Here is a 26,293-nt window from a genome sequence, read left to right as displayed (position 1 = left end):
TTTAGAGGTGCCAATTATGGCACTGGTTTCACTCAGTGGTTAAGCAGGCGACCACGTGCCACAAGGCCAAGTCCACCGGCTCAGGTCTTATAAAAGTGAGAAAAAGCCCTAAAAATGAACTACAAAAGAGATGAAGCTGTATGTAATGTACTGATGTGACACTCCAGCCAAAACAAGCAATAATAAAAGGACACAGCTATGATAGGCTGGTGGTGGTAGTGTAAAACTGTTGAACTACCATTTTTTTTGTCTTGAGTGACACTAAGTTTCTTCTTCTTCTTCTTTAAATTAATTGATTTGTTTATTTTGAGGCAGAAAATGATGCCACCACAAAAATGCCAGAAATTTAAACTCCTGATGAAGCCACTGTGAGACTGGCTTTAAAAGTGACCCACAGTGTCCACAGCTAATAGTGGCAACAACAGCACTGACTGACTGCAAAGAAGCGCCGATAACTTGAGAGTAAATAGGTGTGGACACATATTGACAGCTGAGATAAGCAGCCAGGGTTGTTTGTCCTACAGTGATCAACGTAACTATTATCACGATTATGCACATGAATCGGAAGGGATCTGTATTTTTTTATTTTTAAATGGGGGGCAGATATCATCATCTCCCATTGCTTTATATAGTAAAATAAATACTCTGCCTGAAAGACTTCACATGATACAGAATATAATTTTTTTTTAAAAAAACCTTCCAGAATCCGTCTCTAGTGATATTTTCTGCATCTCACAAGTTTGGTTGTGAAATGACAGCAACGCCAAAGTTGCTCATCCCATGAAAGCATTTGACAGGTGTCAAATGATGAGGCTTACACCCGTCTGCCATGCAACTTTTCTTTAAAAGTCAACTCTTTTTTTTCTCCCCCAAACTTTCCAAATGTCTTTTTGATCCACTTCAGTTGCTTTTCACTTGTGCCCTGATTTCTGTCTTTCATTCCACCAGCTGGTAGTTTTCACACAGTTTATTCAAGATTCTTGATCTCATCCACCCACCTCACTCATATCCTTTATTTGTAGTTCAGGAGTTTTCCTACGATTATGAGTTCCCATCTCGCCGTAACTAGAAGTTGATAGAACAATCAACCAGAAAAAACAACTACATAACGTTCAGACCTCGATTTTGACGAACATCTCTTCTTTATGTTTGGGCTTCTGTGTCCGGGCAGTTAGTAAAGCTAAAATGTGGAAGTGCCTGAGATAAGAAGATTTGGCCAAACTGCTGAAGTAGCACATTGCACTGTCAGCAGTGCAGACTACTCTACATCTAAATGAAATTGTAAACTATTTTCCTCAAGTTTTATTCATGGACTTTTGCTCCAGTCACAGTGGTCAGCAAGATTCAGTGTCAACATGAGAGCTGATTAACGGCGCAAACAAATAGGGTTTTCTTTTCATTATGGAATCTTTCTTCCACTGCTATTTTGAATGCTATTTTAAAATATGCTCATGATTTCTGTCTGATCTTCTTTGTATAACTGCCTTTTAATTCTTTCCTTGTGTCCCTCTTCATCTTTTGCACATCCACGTTCTCATATTAAGAAGCTGTTTCCCATCTTCCTTTTCTTCCTTCCATGCTTTTATCTCCTTGGATTTCTAACCACAGTTTCAATCAACTGCTTTAAAAAAAAAAAAAAAAAAAAAGTCTCTTCTGCTCTCCAGTATGAAATGTAATACCTGTTTGAGAAGCTAAGTAAGCAATTTGAATATCAAAGAGTGTGTGTGCCCGTGTACATCTGCTCACTTCTGCATTTCCTCATCATTTCTCATTATTTCCCCCTTCATCTCCACAGGTGGTGTCCATGGGTCTGTATTTGGGGGAAACTGCCTATCTGAGAAGCAGCTGGAACATTCTAGATGGTTTCTTGGTCTTCGTGTCTCTGATTGACATCGTAGTGTCCATGGCGGGTGGGGCTAAGATCCTCGGGGTTCTCCGTGTGCTCAGGTTGCTCAGGACACTCCGTCCTCTCAGGTTTGAAGGACTTTCAGTCATTTTTTCACATTTCCCCTCTGCATGCCCCATAAGGATGGTTTCTAAAAAGGAAAAGGACAGCAGTTTAGGAAAATATTTGCAATCAGAAGATCAAATATACTCTGTCAGTTAGCTTAGTTAGCTTAGCATTAGGTAGCTTTACCTGAAACATTAAACCTGATCAGCATTATTCATAAAAAGGGACTGTGTCTAGGAACGGTTGTGAGACCATTTCCAAACAATTTGACGTCCATCATTTTCCTGCAAGAACGATTCACCAGGAGGTAGCAGTGTGAGAAACTGCAAAAAACAAGAGCTACATCTCAGACTCATGAGAAATGCTGTAAAAAGAGTGGGCCAAAATTCCTAATTAGTGATCTGAGAAACTGATAAAATAAGAGGTACAACACAAATGCTACAGCAAGGGGGAACCAGGGTGACAGGTCCGAGGGGAGATATCATCACCCCCATCCGAGATTGATTACCAAGTCCCAGTTGTCCCAAGGGTGGTGGAGAATGACTGAGCTAAGATCCTGTGGGACTTCCAGATACAAATGGAAAAATTGGTGATGGCTAACCAGACATAATAGCGGTGCACAACAGAAAAACATGGTCATACTGATAGACTGGCAATACTGAATGACAACAACATCAGGAAGAAGGAACACAAGAAGCTGGAGAAGTATGAAGGGCCCAGAGAAGAGCTGGAGAAGATGTTGAAGGTAAAGGTAACAGTGACCCCCAAGCTGGACAAGTGGCTCCAGCAGGTCCCAGGAACAATCTGAGATCTCTGTCCAGAAGAGCGCAATCCTAGGAATATATGTATATGTATATGTATATATATATATATATATATATATATATATATATATATATATATATATGTGTGTATATATATATATATATATATATATATATATATATATATATATATATATATATGTGTGTGTATATATATATATATATACATATATATGTGTGTATATGTGTATATACATATATATATACACATCTTAAGTGCGTATATTTTCCATTTCTTCTTCGACATCTTTAAGAGTTCTAAACAGATGTCTGTCCTCCTCCAGAAAATCTTATGTACGCAAACGCGCGTTGCAACTTCTTATCTGGTGCGCGTCTTTTATTTTGACAGCGAATGCGCACCTGCAGACCACTTATGTGCACCCCTGATTATATAGGAGTGTATACTTACCTATTAGTATTTAGTTTTTTTAAACCTATATACTAGTAGGTAATTTGGGGGTGGCTGTAGCTCAGGTGGTAGAGCAGGTCAGCTACTAACAGTTAGACTAAACCGTTTAGAAAAAGTGCTTGTGTGATTGGGTGAATGAATTAGTTGTATAAAGCGCTTTGAGTGTTCAGATAGAGTAGAAAAGCGCTATATAGGAACCAGTCCATTTACCATTTAAAAAGTTGTATTTCACAGGAGAGAACCTGTGCTAAAAGACTGAAGAAAACTATTAAAATTCTCTTTGAATTTAAGCATACTTTCTTTGTGTTTATTCTGCATTTACTTCATTATATTGTGTTAATGTCAGTTACAAGCTTAAATATAAAGTTGAAAAAATGTAATTACAACAAGGCTATTGATCAAGTAATTGTGATTAATCGCGACTAATTACAGACAATTGTGAGATTTTAGTTAATTTTTTTTAATCTTTTGACAGCACTAATATATATATGAGAGAGGGAGAGAGAGAAGATTTGGCTTTTATTCATGATTAGGATTCATGCACAAGTGTAAATCATCACTAATTCACTTTATCAAAGACCCTGGCATGAATTCAGTTCCTTCTGAACTTGCTCATATTTGCGAACCATAAAACAGTTAACTAATGTATCAGCCGTAGCACTCTGGACAACACAGGTGCACTCATTCTCACACAGGAGAGTGGATTAATGAAACGGCCTCCCCCTATCAGCACTAAAGTGTTCTACTGTTACCACTGAAATAAACTGTCTCTCTCTGACTGCTCTCCACGCCTCCGCGCAGATTCATATATTAGGAAGGATGATAAATAAAAGTGAAGTCAAGTGTTTTATAAATGGATCTGTAATTCTGAGCATGGAAAAGTGGTGACCCCCCACCCCACCCACCCAGCTGCACAGTGCAGGAATCAACTTCAGCAGCTGATGTTTGCTAGAATGTCAGATTAATAGCAGCATCTCTGTGAAAATGTTAGATAACCAGATAAACAGACTAAGATGTTAATGGCTTCTCCATAATTATCCCCTGATCCTGAGAAAACCGAAATTATCTCCTTGGGAGAAATTATCTTGAGAAATCAGACCTTTATTCTTATTTTAATTTCCTTTTGTCAGCTGGTGAGTTAAATTAACCTGTTGTCTTGAGATAACAAAATAGGTTATTGGCAGTTTTTGGGATATCAGCATTAAAGAAAGCGACTGAATTGACCGCAGTGTTTTAGACAAAAGCTCTGCAGTCATGTTGTTCTTTTCTTTTTACTTTAGCTTCTAAAAGATGCTGTGTGTCGTTTTTTCTTCCTTCTTTCTCCGTCTTTCCATCCCTCTCCACCTGTTTGTCCTACAGGGTGATCAGCAGAGCTCCAGGACTGAAGCTGGTGGTCGAGACCCTAATCACGTCCCTCAAGCCCATCGGCAACATTGTCCTCATCTGCTGTGCCTTTTTCATCATCTTTGGCATCCTTGGTGTTCAGGTAAACATATTCGTGTCCAAGTCCAAGTTGCCCTCCACCTAACATGTTCTGCCTTGCTTTTTTCTTTTTTTAAATCAGTAAAGGAATATCATCACAAAATCTTGTTTATCTTTTTAACTCTACAAGCAAGTTTGCGAGTATGGCAAATGTACAGCTGGCTCTTTTATATTTTCATATTTTCTTTTGCACCTGGTTGTCAATCCCACCCTGCTATTGCACACTTCATTTCATGTCATTCTCTCTGCATCTGCTGTTATGCATTCTTGTACCCACATCCCTCTTTGATGTTCAGTGTGAGTGAGAGTTAAAAACGTCTTTTCTCGGGAGGAAAACCACACTGTTGATATCAAGCACTCGTGGAGTCTTCAGTAAAGCTCCATCTATGCACTAGTTACAAACGCTAATTCTGAAATGACTTCAAAAACCGAGTGAAAGAAGTGGCTATGCAGAGAAGTGTTTTTTTTTCATTGCTCTGTCGTGATTTATCTTCATGTGCCTCTGCCTGTGTGTGTTTTCCTTCAAAGCTTTTCAAAGGAAAGTTCTACTACTGTGTGGGTCTCGATGTGAAGAATATCACCAATAAATCTGACTGCCTGGCTGCCAACTATCGATGGGTTCACCACAAATACAACTTTGACAACCTTGGACAGGTACGAGATAGAATACAGTGCATGCTTGGCATCCTGGCAGGGCTGTTTTCCACATATTACCCTACAAGTACACACAAACAAAACCGCACACGGAGACACTGTACTACGCTGTCGATCCTTTAAATCATCTTAAAGCTGGCGAAAAAGAGACAGTTTGATTCATGAATGCGAAAAAAGAAATGTAAAGTGCCTTTTTCCCACAATAGAAGAGATGGTTTCAGTTAGCTACAACATCCCATCATACAACAAAAAGAGGTGGAGAATAACAGAGGAAGGACTCACACGGCTGACAATGCTAATTAATGTTTTTAATATTGTACCACTGATGTCTATTACATAATAGCAGTTCATGTTTGTTGCTCTGAGCACTAGGCGATTAAAGTACTTTGCTTCATGTCTGTGGTTTGATCCACTAACATCTTTTCTTTGTCCTTTTAAAAAAAAATGCCAGCTGTTAGATTTAGCCCATTATACACTATTAGTGTTGTTTGTTTGGATGGGTCTAAATCAGGGGTCTCCAACTCCAGTCCTTGAGAGCTACTGTCCTGCAGCTTTTAGATGCATCCCTACTCCAACGCAGTGAACCAAATGATTGAATCATGAATGCCATCAAGTTTGGCAAAGGCCTGGCAACAAGCCATTCATTTGGTTCAGGTGCATTGGAACAAGGATACATCTAAAAGCTGCAGGACAGTAGTTCTCAAGGACTGGAGTTGGAGGCCCCTGCTTTGTTCATTCATGCTGTTGCATGTATCTCTTTCAGGCTCTTATGTCCCTGTTTGTGCTGGCGTCAAAAGATGGCTGGGTCAACATCATGTACCATGGACTAGATGCAGTGGGAATTGACCAGCAGGTAATAAATAATATTACCGTAAATACCTATGCTCACGCTTGTGGTTATAGTAAAAGGAAAGTCTACACTCTTCTCACACCTAATGATGATCAGTTAGATGTGTTTGATTTGCAGCGCCTTGCTGCTACTTAACGTCTTAATTCCTGTGGAAGCAGAAAGGCTGTGCTCGTTTCAGCATTTTGAAATACTTTTATTTCACTTGTACTGACATGGTGTTATGCGTCAGGTTTTGCAATTCACCTGACATTGTACTTACCTAATGTTAATGATCACATTCATTGTATTATATCCAGATACTTAAAACCTTTTTCTGTCTGTCAGTCAGTCAGGTCCACTGTTCAGTGGTAGTAAACTAAGCAGAGTGGCCCGCATGCCTGCCTAAATCTCCATCTACATAGTCAAACCTCTTTGAGGGAATCCCACATTTCTTTAACAGATGGGATATAAAATCCCTCATTCTGGTCTTCTGAATATTCAACCCAGTTGGATGTTCCCAGATCTCCTCCACAGGGAGGTGTCTTAGTGGCGTCTGTTCATATCATTACAATACTACAAAGGTTTCCTGTAGGAGCAGCACCTTCTACATCGCCTTCTTCCAAATAGCTGTTCTGGATTTTATCATTGAAATCACATTTAACCCTTTCACACAAAGTGGTCACTACAGTGCACAGCTATTCAAAGGCTGTTTTCTTGTATTTGTGTCAGTGTAGATGGTATACTTGCACATAAACCACTACATTGGACACTGATGTGTCGCTCCATACCAAATTCATAAGTCAAAACGTATGATGTCCACCTAAGTGGACATGTAACAAACTCTTTGAAAAGTACCTGTTTAAAAAAGTTCAAAAATCTTTTTTTCATGCCTAAAGATGAATAAAAATACTTAAGAAGAAAAACCCACTTTGCTCCACTGTCCCTATTATGCTATTTTTAAGTGCACTGCCTATGTCTTTGGCTATAATGCAAATAGCCTTTTTTAATTTAATTAACCCACACTTCCTCCAATGAATGTTATGTGAGCTGAATGTAGTTCATGAGTACTTTCACTTTAGAGTTTAAAATTATGATTGAAGGTGAGGGTTGAGTTATAATTGGAATGTTAAATTAGGAGCTTTGCTTTAATGCTCTATCAGAGATACTGTAGTTATCTAAGGGAAGCTAAAACGTTCTAATAATGTTCTAATGTGATACCTGAGGCCAGTCACGATCTTAAAAATGTATCTTTGCTTCCTAAAGTGGAGAACATGCTGCTTACTGTCCCCTTAACCCTTGGATGCACAACCTACCAATACCTACACTCTTCCACGAGTGGGGTCAAAAATGACCCCAAATAGAAACAATGCATTTTGCTATAAACTCGGTTGTTTTTCTTCAAAATCTTTAAAACAAAGAGTTGTAACATTCTCATATTTGAGTTATTCCTCATAAAACATGTTTGTGACATGAGGCACTTTGCATTTTATTTATTTTTAATTAATTTTAAGAAATTGCAGTTTTTGCATCACTTGTATCACTTTTGTATGCTTGCTCTGCATATACTGCAGAAGCTGGGTCTTCCCTCTGAAAGGCACAAGTTGTTCATCCACTGTAACACAATCACTGAGGATGAATTTCTGCCTGCAGTTGACCAGGAACAGGCCCCATATGTAGCGGAAAGCTGCCATGTGGTTTGTTTTCAGTCGGTAGGCTCTGGTCCTCTTGTCATCAAAGTGCAAGAAACGTTGAATATCTTTAAATCTATGAATTGACATAGTGGCCTTGTACAATGGGTTATGCAGAGGACTCCCAAAAACACACCAACTGGTACATCCCAGTTCTTCTCACTTCCTGCAAGAATGGTCAGTCAAATGAAGGCCATGAGCTCATGTTTGATTACATTTTTCCACTCTTTTCCCCTGTGTGTGGCTACTCTTCGTGCCTCCATGTTTGTGTATGTCAGCACCTCTTCTATTATATTATCAGACATGAACATCTTCCATGCATCTATTGGAGAGACAGTACTAAAACCCAGGTGCAGGCCCTGGCCGACTAATTCAGAATATTGTGGCTAGAGCAGTAAGAGGGACTCATTCTGTTAGACTCAATATCCATTTCCTCTTCAGAGGACTCATCAGAGGACTCCTCTGTATCTGACTGGTCTTGTTCAGTGGGAGGACAATAGTCTGGGTCCTCTATATCTGAGATGTCAGATTCTGAGTCAGTGCCTCCAATGGGCTCTTCATCCCATCCGTCCTGGATCATTTGTAGGGCAAGATCCACAGGGATCCTAGCTGGCCTCATAGCAGCCATGTTACTTTAAATATTTAAAAAAAAAACATCAGAAAGGACAATGTTTGAAATGCACAGGAAATTATAAACAGGGCTGCACATAAATGGTCCGCAGGTGCACATTTGCTGTCAAAATAAAAGATGCATACCAGATAAGTTGGAACGCTCATTTGCGTACATTAGATGTTCTGGAGGAGGACAGACATTTGTTCAGAATTCTTAAAGATGTCGAAGAAGCAAGCTCTGTAAGCAATTACTTTGGTGTTCCTCCACCGCAAAAGAAGCGCGTATTCTCTGAATTTCCGGGAATACTTTTATTTTGATAGCGAATGCACACCTGTGGACCACTTATGTGCAGCCCTGACTATAAATCATGTATGTTACTGTGTAAAAATTAATTCTTGATCCATCAGAAGTGTAAGTGGGTCAGTCAGAGTTGCTAAGAATGAAAGTTTCATAGAAGATTCCATAGGAACTGCTTGGGGTCATTTTTGACCCCACTTGTGGAAGAAGAGGGGTAGTGATACAAAACTGCATTTTTTTTAAATTAATGAAAAATAAATAAAAATGCAAATGGCCTCATGTTACAAACATATTTTTTGAGGAATACCTGGAATATGAATATATTACAACTTTGCATTTTAAAGATTTTGAAGAAAAACAACCCCTGGGGTCATTTTTGACCCCACGTGTGCATCTAAGGGTTAACCCCACAAATAATATACACAGATGACATCAGCATCCAATAACGTGATGCAAATTAGTCTTCTATAGTGGCTACAAAGTGAACACGTTCCTTGTAGAATTGGTTTATTTGAAAATCTATTAGAGAATCTATTAAAAAGAGTGGGCATTATTCTGGATGATTCAGTTTCCTCGCCTCAGGGAGAAACCTCACTGCAGTCCAACATGGCTCTGAATGACTAATCCCATTTACACTCCACCCTGTGTTTTCAGCACTCAGCGTTCCCCCAAATTGAAAATCTGAGTCTCATCTCCGGCTTTATTGTCACTGAACTTCAGGGTTTTTTTTCTTTATTTTTTGTTTTGTTTTCTAATGACTCTCTCCCAAAAACTACCTCCACATCCAATCAACCCACGTTGTCTCCATTCTCTGCCTATTCTCTGTTTACTGTCATCTTTTGAGATTGCTGACAGTCCCCAGATTTTCAAACTGTACTGAATATGGAGTATCCACAGTGAGAGTGTCAGATGTATTCTTTTCTCTCAAAACGAGTTGAATAGATGTGTAACCCTAAACATTTAGAACAGTGACAAACTTATCCTGGAAGTGATTCTCAGCTATCAACATATTTCATGTACATACCAGCTAAAACAACCGGGCCGCTGGACATCAACAACAACCTTTCCATTTTCAGATGTGAACAATTTCAGGAGAATCAGGTCACATATAGCACATAGCAGGAAATAGTCTGTTTTGAGTACTGCTGTAAGCTTTATGTAGTGATTTAAGAAACTGTCTGATGACACACAAGACCCATACTTGATAAAGATGAATGCACCAGATTATTAGCAGATTATTAGCTATCAATGCATCACACAAACTCAAAAGGAAAGAAAAAAGTTAGAAAAGTTCAGGGTTTGAGTGCATCTGTGAAAAGGGCTTCCAACTTTCCATTCATAGTATTTTTTTTTTATTGAGATTAAAATGAGGCTGCTCAGAGGTGGCTGGAAGTAGGTACTTTGAGCTCACCCTTGGATTATTTAGATTTTGTCTACCTTCATTCTTTCCATTGTCCTTTTCCTTTTTTAATGTTATATTTCCCTGTCTCCTGTAGCCGGTGACCAACAACAACCCGTGGATGCTGCTCTACTTCATCTCCTTTTTGCTGATTGTCAGCTTCTTCGTCCTTAACATGTTTGTGGGCGTGGTAGTGGAGAACTTCCACAAATGTCGGCAGCACCAGGAGGTGGAGGAGGCCAGAAGACGCGAGGAGAAACGCCAGCGTCGCATGGAGAAGAAGAGGAGAAGTAAGATCCAGAGAACAGGAAGAAGCTGAAGGGTGAACGTGGGATACGCAGGAGTAGGGAGGGAGCTGAGTGCCTGAAGCACTGTAAAGGATGAGGGGAAAATAATTAATAAAGAAAAGCAGAGAGATGAGACGGAAAATTTAATGAAATTAAAAAGAAAGTAAAAAAGGACGGTTTAAAAAAATCAAGTCATGATGAAAAAATCATAGATGGAAGGAGGAGGACTGACGAGATCCAAAAATCTATTGGGAAAGGAACAAAGACTGAGTGTACAGAAGAATAAAGAGAAAATCTAGCAAAGAGATACAAACGGTATACAGTCTATTATATAAAAAATACTCATCTCTTCTCTCATACTTCCAATTTCAGAAATCTTATATACAGTATATGTATAACTTAATAGATGCAATCTTTTAAAGTCTTCACTCCTTGGGTAAAATCCAAATGGCATATGCCCAAGACTTCTAATTTGATCTTTTATATTACACATGATAATATGACGATGAATGAGTCATTTTTTCAACTCATTTAAAGCTACTTAACCTCTCTCACACATTTATCAAATTCTCTCTTCATATAAGCACAGAGTTTATCTCAGTGTCTGACTTTTCTTCAGCTGCTCTGGGCGTCATTATTCTTTCCCTCTTTTGGAATAAATTCACTACTGTGTAAAAGTCTTGAGTCAACTTTATTTCTCTATATTTTGTTAGGAAACTGGGAAATAGGCACAGTGATTTATCAAAATCATCTGCAAAAATAGATGGAAATACATTATATGAGGCAAAAAAAAGAGTTTGTGCAATTCTAACCAGCTTGAAAGTCAATATTTGGTATGACCGTCTTTATTCGTCCACAACGCCTAAACTTTCTTATGCAAGTCTTCTTGTACCTTCTTTTAGTAGACTTTAAAAACTTTTTAAAGGGGCTCAGAACTCAAACCTGGGCTGTTGCCCCCTGACTATGAACACCCACTGAGCAAAACCAGTACACCTTAAATGCACTTAAGGAAAGGTTTGTCGAAGGACATTCAAAAGTTGGTTGTTAGCTGCCTTTTGTTCCATCCTCTGTTGAGATGGTCCCACACTGCTTCAATAATGTTGGGCTTCGGGCTCTGGGGAGGCCAATCCATGACTGATAGTGTTCCATTATTTTTCTTTCTATCCAGGTATGCTTTTACTGCACTAGAGCAGTATGTTTGGCATCACTTCCTGAAAAGTTAAACCATTGTTAAACAGGAACCTTCCAAATAGTATTGCATGGTGGAACAACGTATATACTGACAGCAACAATTTGAACCAAAGGTTTCAAATGTGGATTCTTCACTCCAGAAGAGCTGTTGCCACTTATTTGCAGTCCAGTTCTTGTGTAATTTAAAAATTTAAAAACCGTTGTTTTCTCCCCGTTTCCCGTCCTTAAGAGTAACTTCCTGACAGCCAGTCCACCACTGAGACCATTTCTGATGAGACTTTGGCAACTTTGGCAAGTAGATATTATGTCTTGTGTCAGGTCTTGGCTGGATTTTTTGTCTTCGTAAAGGACATGACTTTCAGATGCGGGTCAACTGCTACAGCGTGCCATTTCTTCCTCTGTCCCTTTTCTAAGGACACACTTCGCACCATGCCGAGATATGCCAAGTTTCCAGCTAATAGCTCATTGATTTTCATTGAAAATCACCTTTTTGGTTCAAAATTACCCTGTCAAACTGTATAATTTGTTGTCATTTCAAAAGAAATTTGAACAAATTAATGTTTTCCTGACAGGCTGCTAGTAGCAAAGTGTCTAAAGGTACTTTTTAAAATAGGTTCTCAGTTTAATGTTATGTGTAGATGCAATACTCCACATTCCTTGGGGTAGGTGCCCGTTTTACGCTTGAATCATTTATAGGTCAGCGTTAAGCAGCTCGACAAAAAAGAAAAAAAAACTGGTACTGTACTGTAAATGAGTGAAAAAGCAGCCAATGTCCAAATAAAATAAAAGATCCTCTGGCTGAAGAAAGCCTCATAACCACTTAAAAACATAGTCTAGATCCTTGGAAGCAAAGTATTAAGAAGTAAGGAGTAAGTAACTCAAGACTTTGTGCACAGTACTGTAACCAATGAAATGAATCCTAATCTCTTTGAATTCTTCATGCTTTTATTCACTGTTTGTTTAATGAAACATGTTTGTCTGCATATTTTCTCTTTTGGTTTTTTGCCATTTTTTTGTCATTCACTTTATTCTACAATTTGTCTTCCACTCCCATTTTGTTTTCCTTCTGTCATTTTTCATTCTCTTTCATTGACCCTAAACCCCAATTGTCTTATTGTTTTTCTTCCTCTATCTAATGTTTCTTTACTTTTAATCTATCCAGAGGCACAGAAGCTGCCCTACTATGCATCCTATGGTCGTACACGCCTGGCTATCCATGCTCTGTGTACCAGCCACTACCTGGACCTGGTCATCACCTTCATTATCTGCATTAATGTCATCACCATGTCTCTGGAGCACTACGACCAACCACAGGTGACAGCCTTGCTTGAGGAGGATAGAGCGATGCTCGGGTTTGGGACTTTGAACAAATCTGCTGTTTCTTTCTCAGTCTCATCAAAGGCTTCTGAGTAGGTGTTGATGGTTAAAAGTTGCCATTTCCTGAGGCAAGTGGCCAGCCCGCTGCTCTGAATCAGCAATAAATACTGCCAAAAACTAAAACATGTCTCCAAGTGCTGGAGTATAAACAGTCGGCAGATTGGAGTATCAGCTATGTAAATGATTTTCAGAGGGAAAAAAAGCCTTTTTAGCAGGAAAGTTTTCGAGTACGGCGTTCAATAAAGTGGCTAAAAAGTAAGACAAAAGCTCTTCACATGTTAAATGGATGGTATCAGTTGACTTTTTTATGCCATCCTGTTACGATGTTCTTGCCACCCTCATGAAATAGCATAATCTATTGGCTTAACATATGATCACTAAGGAGGAAATGAAACTACCAGAGCAACCCACTCAAATCAGTCAGGATCTTTCCCTGTGGTGTTGCTCCCACTGTTTCCTCTCACATTTCTGACCTGTGGCATGTAGGCTGTATACGACTTGTCGTGGTGTTCGGTCTCAGTGTTCAGCTGAAAATGTTCTTATCTTGAGAGACAATTGTGGCAAACATATAAGGTATTAGCCACTTACATGGCTGTACACAGACAGCCCACGGAGCTCATTATTTTCAGTTGACTATGTGAACTGCCATTGACATCCAAAGGCTATCGCCCACACATGCGAGGCTATCGTCAAAGACCTGCAGGTTTTATGGCTACATAACACTTGACTGAAGCCCTTTGGAAATAAAGGAAAGAAATGTAGCTGAAATGGTATTATAAAGGCTGCTGAAAGTGGAAAAGTTAAAAACACTGGCCTTTTACTCAACTCGTTTAACAATGAAAATAATTACATTTTTGTCTTCAGAGTAGAACTGCTGTGAAAATGAATGGTTTCGTAAGAGCTTTAACAGTAAAGTAACCTGACAAAAATGCAGATTTTGAGAAAGATCTATATTATAAAATGAGTTATAACAGTTACGTGTTTTTCCTTTATCTGAACCTGAACAAACAAAATTGTTCCTAGTCCTATAAAGCTATGGACAGTTAGTTTTGCCTGGTATAAAAACACAAAACAGGGAAAAAAAAACTCTCCCCAGCCACTTTTCCGTCATCCAGTTCATCGTAGTCTAAGGAGCTTGGAAGGAAAGGGTCTTGACTTCTTTAAGTTTCTTGAAGACATTTCACCTCTCATCCAAGAAGCTGTACAGTGTAGCGAGGAACACTCAGACCTCTACATCGGAGAGACCAAACAGTCACTTCATAAATGCATGGCACAGCATAGAAGAGCCACCTCGACGGGACAAGACTCAGCTGTCCATCTGCATCTAAAGGACAAAGGTCACTCTTTCGAGGACACCACTGTTTAGACGCCTTAACGCCCGCTCACATCCTGCCCATTTGACCTCAGGAAATCGCAGGTTTCGCAGTGGGTTCACCCGAAACATTGGCTGATTGTGACCCACACCTTGGCTCGTGTGATTAGAGAGGATCAATGGGGGTCCATGACCCTCTTTGGGGACACTCCCATAGGGCTTAAAATCTGGGAATCTCCACCAGTTTCTCTTAGAACTGAAGAAGCTTCTCAGATGACAAGAAATTTAAAGAAATCCAGACGCTTTTCTTTCCATGCTCCTTAGACATCCTGAAACGCTTAACCTCATAGATTAACACGAGTAATTCTGGAAATTCTTCAGGTATTTTCTGGTCTTGATTGTCTGTGTGTTTTAAGCTGTGATTTTGCAGCACTGTGGCAAAAAGAGATGGTAGATAGCCAATAACATTCAGTGATTTCAAATAACTTATGGGTAAAAAATATAAATAAATAATGGAGGTGCAAAGTGGGCAGGACCTCAGTTAAACTTCTGTTAACTTCAATGCAATTGAGTGAAACTACCACCAATGAGAGGACAGGAAGTCGTCAGGCCTGAAAATACGTTACCTAGACAACCAGAGCCTGAAACATCCTCTAGCAACCAATTGTCAGGATGAAGGGATGCACAATGACCAAATCACTCTCTGTTTGGTCTCAGCTTTAAAACTAAAGTATTTTACCATAAGTCAAAAATCTACAAAGATCATTTACAATACCATCATTATGCAGTTAAAGTCCAAACATCTGTTTGAAAATGGCAAATTTCTACTACCTCTCAACACACGCTTTGTTAATATGTAATTAGACTTGTTGTGGATAATCTGGTTTAATTATGTGCACTGAACATTACAAATGTTTGACTTGTGTATCTGACTCATTAATACCAGCATAGTAGAAAAAATGCTCTCTGTTTCTCCCTAGAGTGTGACATAATTTAGCTGTCTGTCTCAATTAAGCTCTCCTCTATTAAAGAAATTTGTTGGCAAGTGCAAATGTTGCTGACTCTGGCAAAACGGATTCACTGAACAACAGTTCTCATAACTTGCTGTGTTATTTGCTTCATTCTTCAGTGAACCGATAAAAAGATCATTTTACTGGCATGAAAAAAGATAACAAATGTGCTTGTAATAGGTCACAGGAGAGGTGATATTAACTGTCTGCTGTTGTTGTCTCAGTTCTAACCTCTCTGTCCATGTTTCACCTCTCTTACTCTCCCAGTCTCTGGAGACTGCATTAAAGTACTGCAACTACTTCTTCACGTCCACGTTCGTGATCGAGGCCTCTCTCAAACTGGTAGCTTTTGGCTTTCGACGCTTCTTCAAGGACAGGTACAGTCCCGGCTGCACTAAATCTTTGAAGCATACAAAACTGATAAAATCTGTTATAGTATTGACCCACGGCACCAGCAGCAAGTTAATCCTTGTATATTCCGCATTCTGGTATTATATACCACGGCCTTATCTCTTATATTTCTTCCTAATAGAGAAACAGCTGCTTGCTGTGGCCAGCTAAGCTCCGAGAGACAACAGGAAAAAAATACAAGATCACAGATTCAAGGGAAAAACTTACATACACAGGTTACTTTGTAATTATGTCTTCCAGCACTCTTATGCCTTCTCATAAACTGAATCATCTATTAAATGTACATAGGACCAGATTTGCCGTTAGTGAAAGCCGCCATGCTCCCCCACGATGTTTGACTACAGTGGTCGTGTTGGACATCTCCCTTTCGACTAATCGTGTTTTATGTATTTGCCTAGAGACCGACTATATATGTAAAACACCAAAGGGGAAGGAGAAGTTATTGGTGTTTGCATATGATGGAGCAACATTTTAATTTGTGTCTGCAACTTCAGACTCAAGATATGAAGCATCATACCTATGTTTTATCTGCAGAGGAGTCCCCTCCACCAAAGAAACTAAAACGAGAAGGAAAGAGACAACGTTACCAGCAACTTAATCAAATATCATTCTCTTTCTTTTCTCAAGTCAGACAAACATGCTTATTTATTCCCAATATTGTTGCAGTCGGTTATTGTCTGCAAATTAGATATGCAACACTCTCATCTCCGTACAGCCTCCAGCTATTGTTAGGCTCAAGTTTCCTAAAAATTAGGCTTTCTCTCTGATAAACATTTTCATTACGTTCTCACATCATATGAGAGTTTATTCACGTAAGTGTCTCAAGAGTTCAACAAGTCAGACAGTTTCACCGACACCTGCTAATAGCAGCTAACCCCAGCTAACAGTGGCTAACAGAAGCAGAAACAGAGGCCATAATGACAGAAACGTTCTGCATATCCTCAGAAACTCACCTCAGTATGTCAGTCATCGGCCACAAGTGAGCTTCTTTGACTTATTGAACCAGATCAGACTCCTTTCACAAAGTCTTACAGCCTCTTCCAGAGTAAATAGACGTGGACGTTTCTCACCCTGCATTGACAGCTGAGGTAAACAGTGGACTCACAGCACTCTACTCCAGTCCAAACAGTCGCAGAAACATGCTAACCAGCTGTGGTCATTATGAGTACAGTCTAAATTTAATGTGTTTGCTCTCTCTTGGCTGAAACATGACAAAAACATGTTTTTCCTACAGGAGTATACACTTGAATTTGGCGGGGTAAGAACACAGAACTCAGTTTACTGTAATCTACTGACATCTAGTGGTGGAAATTTTATACACTGTACCTTTAAGAAAGATTCGTTATGTTTGGCCCTAACTTTTGCCAGAAATTGTCAGTCCACAAAAAAACCCTGCCTACAGTGAATGAAAATAGGGACTGTAACATATATCATACATAGAGCGTAATATGCAATCTCAAGAAAGGGGAAGAAGACCATTTTTAGAGAATGCTTGCTTTCTTATTCCACATGTTTCAAGTTCTGCACTTCTGTTTAGGTTGTTTATTTTCTCTTAAGCTTTTGTGCCTAATTAGAACCACAAAGAGCTAAATCCTGCTTTAGATATCATTGGCAGGTATTTCCTGTGTGAGAATGCAGTGTCAGTGAGCCTGCTAGTATTAACAGCATACACTATGAAGTTGCTAAGAGACATGGTTAGATCTATGGACAGATGGATGGTGACAAAAATGTGTATGTTTAAATATAACCAACTGACTATGCCAGCACTGTGTAAAGAAAATAAGATCCAAGCCCCTTTTACACAAGTTTTTGATGATGTCATCGGTCAATTATATGATGAATGTTTAATTTAAAAACACTCGTCCACGATCCAACTGTGCAGGTGCAGAAAGTCTTGAATTTTACCTAATTTCCATATCTTCACCCAGCATCATAGCAATCCTGCAGGGGCTCTTCTCTCAGTTACATATACAAGACTGTGGAGCAGCTGTGAGAGTGTTGGCGAATATTATTCGACCCTACTATGTAGAATTATTATTGCTGCTTCCGATCCATTTCAAGAACTGTCCTGGGGAAAATTGCTATTGGTTATTTCTGCCCCTCTTGCTTTCAAAATTACTTCTTCCGACCTATTTTAATGTCCATCTTTCTATGTGTCTCAGTTTTCGTTAGTCACGGTATTTCTTCTAGTGTGCATTACATTTCATGGCTCTCTTTCTCTATGTCCTTCCTCTCTCTTTTTTTGCAGCACCTTTGTCTTTTTCTGTCTTCACCCTTGTGTGTCTTTTTGGAAACCCCTGGGTTTATTAGGCAACCCTGTTTTGAGTGTGTTTACACTGTGTGAGTCTGTCTGTGTGCCGCTTCTTGTTGTTCTGGGACTGGGATATTGTCTAGTGTGAAACGCAGTGGGGAAACATTCCCCCGGGCAATAATTTTGCTGTAACCTGAGTGAAAAGTGAAGGAAACGTTACTACATTTAAAAAAAGAAGGGGGGGAATGTATATTTAAGGAAGTGCACATATCTTTTAAAGTAAGGAAGGTCAGGTCTCTTTCTTATAAAATGGTTTTAAAGGTTCTTTCATAATATAGCTACTCAACAACAATATAACTGAAGAGCATCCTCTTTATATTTGTTGTCTGATGAGATTATGCGATGCTTGTTTCAGAATTAGCATTACAATATTAAGTTTGCATCAAAACTTTGACAAAAATGTAAAATTCCACATTATTTATTTAACTTTACATTTATGAATTCTCCCACATGAGCCGTTTAGTAACATACAGCTCTTTTTTGACCAATAAAATGACAACAGGCTACATAAATCACTCAGGAGGTATTGTTTCTTAGTCCAAGTTTGCGTTGTATTCAAACTCTTATTTTACTATTATGATAAATATTCATAGCTGGAGCAGGCCTTAGGGTAATGGTGAGCTGTTACCAATTCTTCTGCCAAGTCAGTTGTGCGAGAGTCAGGCCAATTATGCACAAATGTGATGTAGAACATTAATATTCATTGGGAAATTAACATGACACAGACCGTGATGTGTGCAGTCATGAAATCCTGAGCCGCACACTGAGTCATGACTCCAAATTCATCCTCGTTCTCCTTTTTTTAAGACTCACATTTTATTCGGTCGGGTTCGGTATTTTTCCGGTATGTTGAAAAGTCGTTGTGTGTATCTGTGTGTGTAGGTGGAACCAGTTGGATTTGGCCATTGTGCTGTTGTCAGTGATGGGCATCACCCTGGAAGAGATTGAGATCAATGCCTCGCTCCCCATCAACCCCACCATCATCAGGATCATGAGGGTGCTCAGGATAGCGCGAGGTATACCACAACGCACACGTCTTTAACCCTGCGTCCTGCCCACGGTGTTTTCATATGTCTGAAACTTCATCTTACTTTACTTCTTTCATTATTTTATATTTTTAAACATGTGCTTGTCCCTTACCCGTTTCCTAATTTACCAGTTTTCCGGAGAAAATTAGTCAGAGGTTTTGTGTGTGTGTGTTTTGCTTCTGTTTCAATTTTCTGTAGATGTTGTTTGCTGCTATAGTACGCCCAGCTGTTCTTTAATATCACCCAGCAGTCGAGATAAATTAAAAGTCATGTATATTTCCACATCACTAATTTCAATTTAGTTCTCACAAAATGATTCATTATTTTTGGAAATGAAGCTTTTGAAAATGAAATCAGAGGAGCCTAACAGAAGCTTAGCAGGTGTAATCTCTCATGTCCTGTAAGCTTTTTATGTGAAATATTACAGACATGTTGGGTTTTAGTTAGATTTAACTTGTGGAAGTGATAAATGTTTCTTTATGTGTTTAATTCAATCTATGAAACAGCATTTAGTGAAGCAAATTTACCACTGAACAAAGACACATGGATAACGATGACTAGTTGTGTTGACTGCTTGAAGAGTTTTAGACTGGCCTACTGACTGACTGACTGACTGAGTAACTTGAAAAATCACTGAGGTTGGTATCAGTATCCATATATCACAGAGATTTGTTCTCGTTTTTACCTTCACTCTCATTTTGCACCTGTGCTCTAATAAATCTGTGGAAATTTAAGGACTAGTTCTTTGGACTGTCCTCTTAACTTCACACTGAGGGGGATAAAGGCTAATTACATCAATCTCACTTAATCCTCGCCCTCTCTTACCGTCACCCTCTGCCCTCCATAATTCTGTTCAGGGACCACTGAGTGGACCCATGGGTAATATGCTAATTAAACAGCAGCCAGTGGTAATTAAGAAGCAAGTGGGGTATTTGATGATGAGTGTGAGGGCTACTGGTGACTTTTAGTCTTTCTTCTCTTAACATCTTTGCCACTGTGTATGAATGTTAACTAATTTGTGACTGTGGGAGAGAATATTAAAATGTTCCACAGTCGTTCATATTTCATACAAGTGGATTAATTCCAACTCGCTGGTGGGATAATACAATAGAATATTCATCCGACTGTGTTGTTGTATGTTGGCAGTTAATGTTAGTTTTTCTCTAAAACTGTCCAGTACAATGAAATGTTACAGCGACATTAAAAGAAAAGTATTATTGTTCATTTTGAGATTAAACATTGAGAATAAATTCAAAATGTGGAGATGAAATTTGTCGTTTCAAGTCAAATAACTGCCACAGCGTTTATGCCGTCTGCTAAATGCCTGTGTAGAAACAGCATGATCAGCTATCTTATTGTGTCTTGTTGTAAATCATAGTGTGACCATTAGTAATCTGCCCATTGCTGTTTCATTTCATTGTTTCATTTTGAGCAAATCTGGCCAAATTTGTCTGGTCTTCCCTACTGACTAGATGCATTTTTCTGTCCTTATATTTGTCACCAGACAGTGTTTATGTGCTAAAAAAGAAAGAATTTATTTGTACTAAAACCATTTCTAAAGTACGATTTAACTAACCCAATAAAACATCATAATTGTTTTCAAATTGTTACTTTGACTTTATTCTCAAAATGAATAATAACATGTTTTTTCTTAATGTGGCCCTAATACTCAACAAAGTCCAAGGACTGTATTTGAACAAATAAAATCTCATTTAATGTTTTTAGCATAACACAGTATAATAATAATCTACCACACAATGTAATGCTTGTGAATTATCAGCAGGGATGCTAGCTTTTCCCTTCAAATGAACAACGAGAAGGCTATTATTTTTGTTCATTTGATATTTTGTTTACAATTAAAACCAAGAGAAGTGAAAAAAAAAATAGAAAAAGGATAACAAATGCAACTATTAATTTGGAAGTTTAGCACATTTAGCCTCAGAAGCAGCTGTCTCCCAGAGAAACTTTTTCCTGTAACTTGGAAAACAAACAAAAACAAATACTGGAAATAAAATACTGTAACTATGCAAATACAGGGAGTGCAGAATTATTAGGCAAATGAGTATTTTGTCCACATCATCCTCTTCATGCATGTTGTCTTACTCCAAGCTGTATAGGCTCGAAAGCCTACTACCAATTAAGCATATTAGGTGATGTGCATCTCTGTAATGAGAAGGGGTGTGGTCTAATGACATCAACACCCTATATCAGGTGTGCATAATTATTAGGCAACTTCCTTTCCTTTGGCAAAATGGGTCAAAAGAAGGACTTGACAGGCTCAGAAAAGTCAAAAATAGTGAGATATCTTGCAGAGGGATGCAGCAGTCTTAAAATTGCAAAGCTTCTGAAGCGTGATCATCGAACAATCAAGCGTTTCATTCAAAATAGTCAACAGGGTCGCAAGAAGCGTGTGGAAAAACCAAGGTGCAAAATAACTGCCCATGAACTGAGAAAAGTCAAGCGTGCAGCTGCCAAGATGCCACTTGCCACCAGTTTGGCCATATTTCAGAGCTGCAACATCACTGGAGTGCCCAAAAGCACAAGGTGTGCAATACTCAGAGACATGGCCGAGGTAAGAAAGGCTGAAAGGCGACCACCACTGAACAAGACACACAAGCTGAAACGTCAAGACTGGGCCAAGAAATATCTCAAGACTGATTTTTCTAAGGTTTTATGGACTGATGAAATGAGAGTGAGTCTTGATGGGCCAGATGGATGGGCCCGTGGCTGGATTGGTAAAGGGCAGAGAGCTCCAGTCCCACTCAGACGCCAGCAAGGTGGAGGTGGAGTACTGGTTTGGGCTGGTATCATCAAAGATGAGCTTGTGGGGCCTTTTCGGGTTGAGGATGGAGTCAAGCTCAACTCCCAGTCCTACTGCCAGTTTCTGGAAGACACCTTCTTCAAGCAGTGGTACAGGAAGAAGTCTGCATCCTTCAAGAAAAACATGATTTTCATGCAGGACAATGCTCCATCACACGCGCGTCCAAGTACTCCACAGCGTGGCTGGCAAGAAAGGGTATAAAAGAAGAAAAACTAATGACATGGCCTCCTTGTTCACCTGATCTGAACCCCATTGAGAACCTGTGGTCCATCATCAAATGTGAGATTTACAAGGAGGGAAAACAGTACACCTCTCTGAACAGTGTCTGGGAGGCTGTGGTTGCTGCTGCACGCAATGTTGATGGTGAACAGATCAAAACACTGACAGAATCCATGGATGGCAGGCTTTTGAGTGTCCTTGCAAAGAAAGGTGGCTATATTGGTCGCTGATTTGTTTTTGTTTTGTTTTGAATGTCAGAAATGTATATTTGTGAATGTGGAGATGTTATATTGGTTTCACTGGTAAAAATAAATAATTGAAATGGGTATATATTTGTTTTTTGTTAAGTTGCCTAATAATTATGCACAGTAATAGTCACCTGCACACACAGATATCCCCCTAAAATAGCTCAAACTAAAAACAAACTAAAAACTACTTCCAAAAACATTCAGCTTTGATATTAATGAGTTTTTTGGGTTCATTGAGAACATGGTTGTTGTTCAATAATAAAATTATTCCTCAAAAATACAACTTGCCTAATAATTCTGCACTCCCTGTATGCTCAAATTTATATTAATTTAAAAAATATAGAAGTTACTTGTTTTTTACACAGAACCTTAACCCTTATAGCAAGTACTCAGTTTTTAGCTAAGTATTTGCTGTTGTCTGGCTCTTAGCTAACTCTGGACTAGCTGCAGCGAAGACAGGGGAAAGCAGTCTGTCTGATCCACGTTCAGACTCATTTAACTCTGATGCTGGATTTGAAGTTCAGCAGGTTGTTTCAACCACGCCTATCAGCCAACATGTGGTTGGTTGATTAGATATTTATGCTAGCAAGCAGTTGAACAGTTGTCCCTAACAAAGTGGCCAATGAGGATATATAGTGTTACTGAGCAGTCATAATATCAACCACAGAGCTATAATTTATATCTTACAGATACCAAATTAGATGTAATATGAAACCTGACATTGAAATAATGTACAGCCATGCTTTTTACTAACTGTAGCATTGCTGAAGCTAATTTCCAACCAGTCAGAGGCATTCGGTGCCAAAATCTCACTGTCATAGTTCATTAGACAGAAGTCCTCCTTCAGAACTGTAGATATTTAATTGCAGTACCACATCTTACAGAACAAAGTCCCACTGGTCAAAATATAGTCAAAGTTATTAAAATCATTGACAAGCAGCCATTTCTTTTAAAAGTCGCCGTGATCGAGCATTAAAGACTCCAAAATGTTTTCAGCAAATAAAGGCAGCAACTGCTTGTAAGTAAAGCTGTTGGCTGTATGTTTTGGTGAAAAGGTTATTAAGAGTTGTTCTCTTCATGGACTGTAACCACCGCTTTCACCCTCTCTTTCTCACGCACTGTGTATCTTCACTAAGAACTGTGAAGAGCAGCCCATCTCCCAGGAGGTTTTATTGTTCCCTGCTGTTCTCTGTGAGAATACGCTCATGTTTTCCTCTCACTACTGGCTCCAGTAATATCCGAGCTCCTCCAGAAATTGGACCTCTGGGAATCGTTGAGGGTCGCTTATGATGAGCTGGGAAACCTGTTCCATGTATTGATCGTTTACTGTCTGTCTCTTTCTCTCTGCCCACATCTTATGTATCTGTCTTGACTTTTCCCCTCCATCCCTCTGGTGCCTTTAGTCTTTCTGTCTTTGGTATTACTTCCCTTCAGTCTGTAGGTGTTGTTGGTTGTTTATCACCGCAACACGTAGGTCAAGTATCACGTACAGACACAGACTTATGCAGTTTTGCCCATGGCTATAGTTTTCTCTGACCCTGTGTGATCTCTCTTCAGTGTTGAAGTTGCTGAAAATGGCAACAGGGATGAGAGCTCTTCTTGACACAGTGGTCCAAGCTCTGCCTCAGGTATGTGTCATCCCCCACACACACACACAGACACCCCAGAGCTTATCACAAGGGCACCCAGGAGTTAATTAACATTTGTGAAATGATAAATGACCAGAGTCGATAAACGCTCTCTGAGAATTAGAACTTTTTAAAAGTCAGGTTATTAGAAAAATTTTTGCCCTTAATCTTGTGGCACACTTGGTAAATTTCCATAGCTGCTCTAATTTATTCAGGAATTTAAAAAAAGGCAGACACACACTCACAGCAATAAGTTAAGATTTCTTTTTTTTCCATTCTTACCACTGTTAATGAGAGCAGAGCAGCACATGTGCTCTGCTCCCCTGTTGCACTGAAAGACTCTTGGTCTCAAGCCTTTGCTGATATTAATGGATGGTTTTGTGGAATCTGAGGGGACATAGTGAAACTGTAGATCTACTATTTTAGCTGGGGATGTTTAATAACTTATTAGGAGTTCAGTAATGTTGAGATATTTTACCAGCACCGTACTCCAGTCACACTCTGCTCTTCTGGGACTCGACCACTATATTGTGGAACTCATTTCAATCATTGTGTTATTTTTTTGAGGTCAGATCCATAAGTAGGTGGACAGCAGCACAGTTTTTGTAATTTTGCTTCTGTACACCACCACAGTCAGTTCAAACTCAAATGATCTACATTTGCTTGAAATGCAGACTTTAAGCTTTAATTCATGGCGTTTAACAAAACTACTTAACCCTGCAGGAATTACAGCAAGTTTTATACCCACACTCCCCCATCATTAGAGGCTCAAAAGTAAATGGACAAACTAAAGTCACTTTAGATTTATGGATTATTATTATTATTTTTTCATCCTTTTCCTGTAGTTGCTTTCAGTCTCTCTGCATAAAGTTTTGTCTTCATTAAGAAAAAAACATGCTCTGCTCAGTCTTGGCTTTAATATCCCATTTTTCCATCATGACAACTCTTGGGTTGCTTTTGCTTTCACCTCTTACCCATGTGCACTGCAAAGAGCCATAAAGTCAGCTTTGCTGAATCTGAGCAGAGGGTGTAGCCCATCAGCTATCACTTCTATCACAAGCTGTTTTGCTCCTTCCACATAATTTCCTTTTCCAGTCATTTTGATACAAATTAGTCTTCATCAAAGATTTTCTAGACCTGGGCCGTCTCCTTTAGATGTTTTTTAATCAAGTCTAATCTGACCTAATCTCACCTTGTTGTAAATCCTCTCGATTTCATCTGTATTTCTATGTATTTCATCTCTTGCTTGTAGACTTGATAGACTTGATGACAATGATAATGACAAAGGGTTTTTTCTTAACCATGGCTATAATTTACAGTTATCAATTTTATCTTTTTTTCAATAGTCTTTTGGTGTTGCCACATTTTTTTCCTTTTTAAGAACCATTTTGGTTTTTTATCCAAATGATGGCCTCGTTTCTGGCATCATGGTGTTTTGGAACCTCAGATTGAGACTTCCAGTTAGCAGCTACCTTTTATCTAATAAATTTGTCATAGAATATCAAGTGAACAGGATTTCTTTGGCCATTACACTGCTTGTCAGTCAATTGTGCAGTTCATTTTGAGCCTCTGAAAATGAGCGACTAATGGATAAAATTGCTGCAATTTTGAAACTGTTAGTATATGAATTACCTTTTTAAAACCCCTTGAATTAAAAATGAAAGTTTGCACTTCAGCCACATCTCAGATCCACTGTGGTGGAGTACAGAGGCAAGATTACAAAAAAATGCTTATGGATCTAAGCATGGGTCATATTTAACGAGATATACAGAAAATTCTAAAATTTGTGTCAAGGTTTTTTTTAATTTGGTCAAACCAGAGGGGACAGCAAGCTGTGATGTATTGGGACTGTCTAACTCTTGGATTATTAGAGGCATTTCTAATGGAGTGAGTCAGCAGCAAGATGTTGGTTTTGCTGTCGGTCTGATTCTTTCTCCTGGGTGTCTGAGAGGATTTTGGTCTCCCTGATGTTTGCAAAATTTGTGCACATATATAAATTATAGTCACAGAAAATGTCTCTGCTTCAGTAAGCCTCACATTTATAAATGCAAGCTCTTTCATTTTCAGTTTCACCTCGCAAACACAAAATTGACATGAACACACACAAACATTGGTAAATAGTAAACGAAAATTGTTACATTCCAAACGCTGGCAGATATTAATTTAATGCCATTGTTATTTTGTCCAAAAAAAAAGGCCTAAAAAAGCCAAATTATCAGCTGTTCTCTGAAAAAAACAATAACAATTGAGCCTTCACTGTGTTGCATTATAAATAGCATACTACTGTGTATTTATATATTAGTA

General features: G+C 38.9%; 1 protein-coding gene across 1 annotated transcript in view; it reads left to right on the top strand.

The window, feature by feature from the left end:
* The window catches only part of LOC116317348 (voltage-dependent T-type calcium channel subunit alpha-1I-like), a 186,518-nt gene that overhangs the window by 137,880 nt on the left and 22,345 nt on the right, over positions 1-26,293 (top strand). The window contains exons 22-30 of the mRNA XM_039613171.1: positions 1,796-1,974; positions 4,544-4,670; positions 5,195-5,320; positions 6,084-6,173; positions 10,244-10,436; positions 12,787-12,938; positions 15,591-15,700; positions 18,928-19,061; positions 23,919-23,989. Coding sequence (XP_039469105.1) covers positions 1,796-1,974; positions 4,544-4,670; positions 5,195-5,320; positions 6,084-6,173; positions 10,244-10,436; positions 12,787-12,938; positions 15,591-15,700; positions 18,928-19,061; positions 23,919-23,989 — 1,182 coding nt within the window. The remainder of the gene's footprint in view (positions 1-1,795; positions 1,975-4,543; positions 4,671-5,194; positions 5,321-6,083; positions 6,174-10,243; positions 10,437-12,786; positions 12,939-15,590; positions 15,701-18,927; positions 19,062-23,918; positions 23,990-26,293) is intronic.

The sequence above is a fragment of the Oreochromis aureus genome, linkage group 6, assembly GCF_013358895.1.
Source record: "Oreochromis aureus strain Israel breed Guangdong linkage group 6, ZZ_aureus, whole genome shotgun sequence".
In the NCBI taxonomy this organism is placed as follows: domain Eukaryota; kingdom Metazoa; phylum Chordata; class Actinopteri; order Cichliformes; family Cichlidae; genus Oreochromis; species Oreochromis aureus.
The sequence above is the reverse complement of the archived record's forward strand: the minus strand, read 5'-3'. Positions and strand labels throughout refer to the sequence as shown.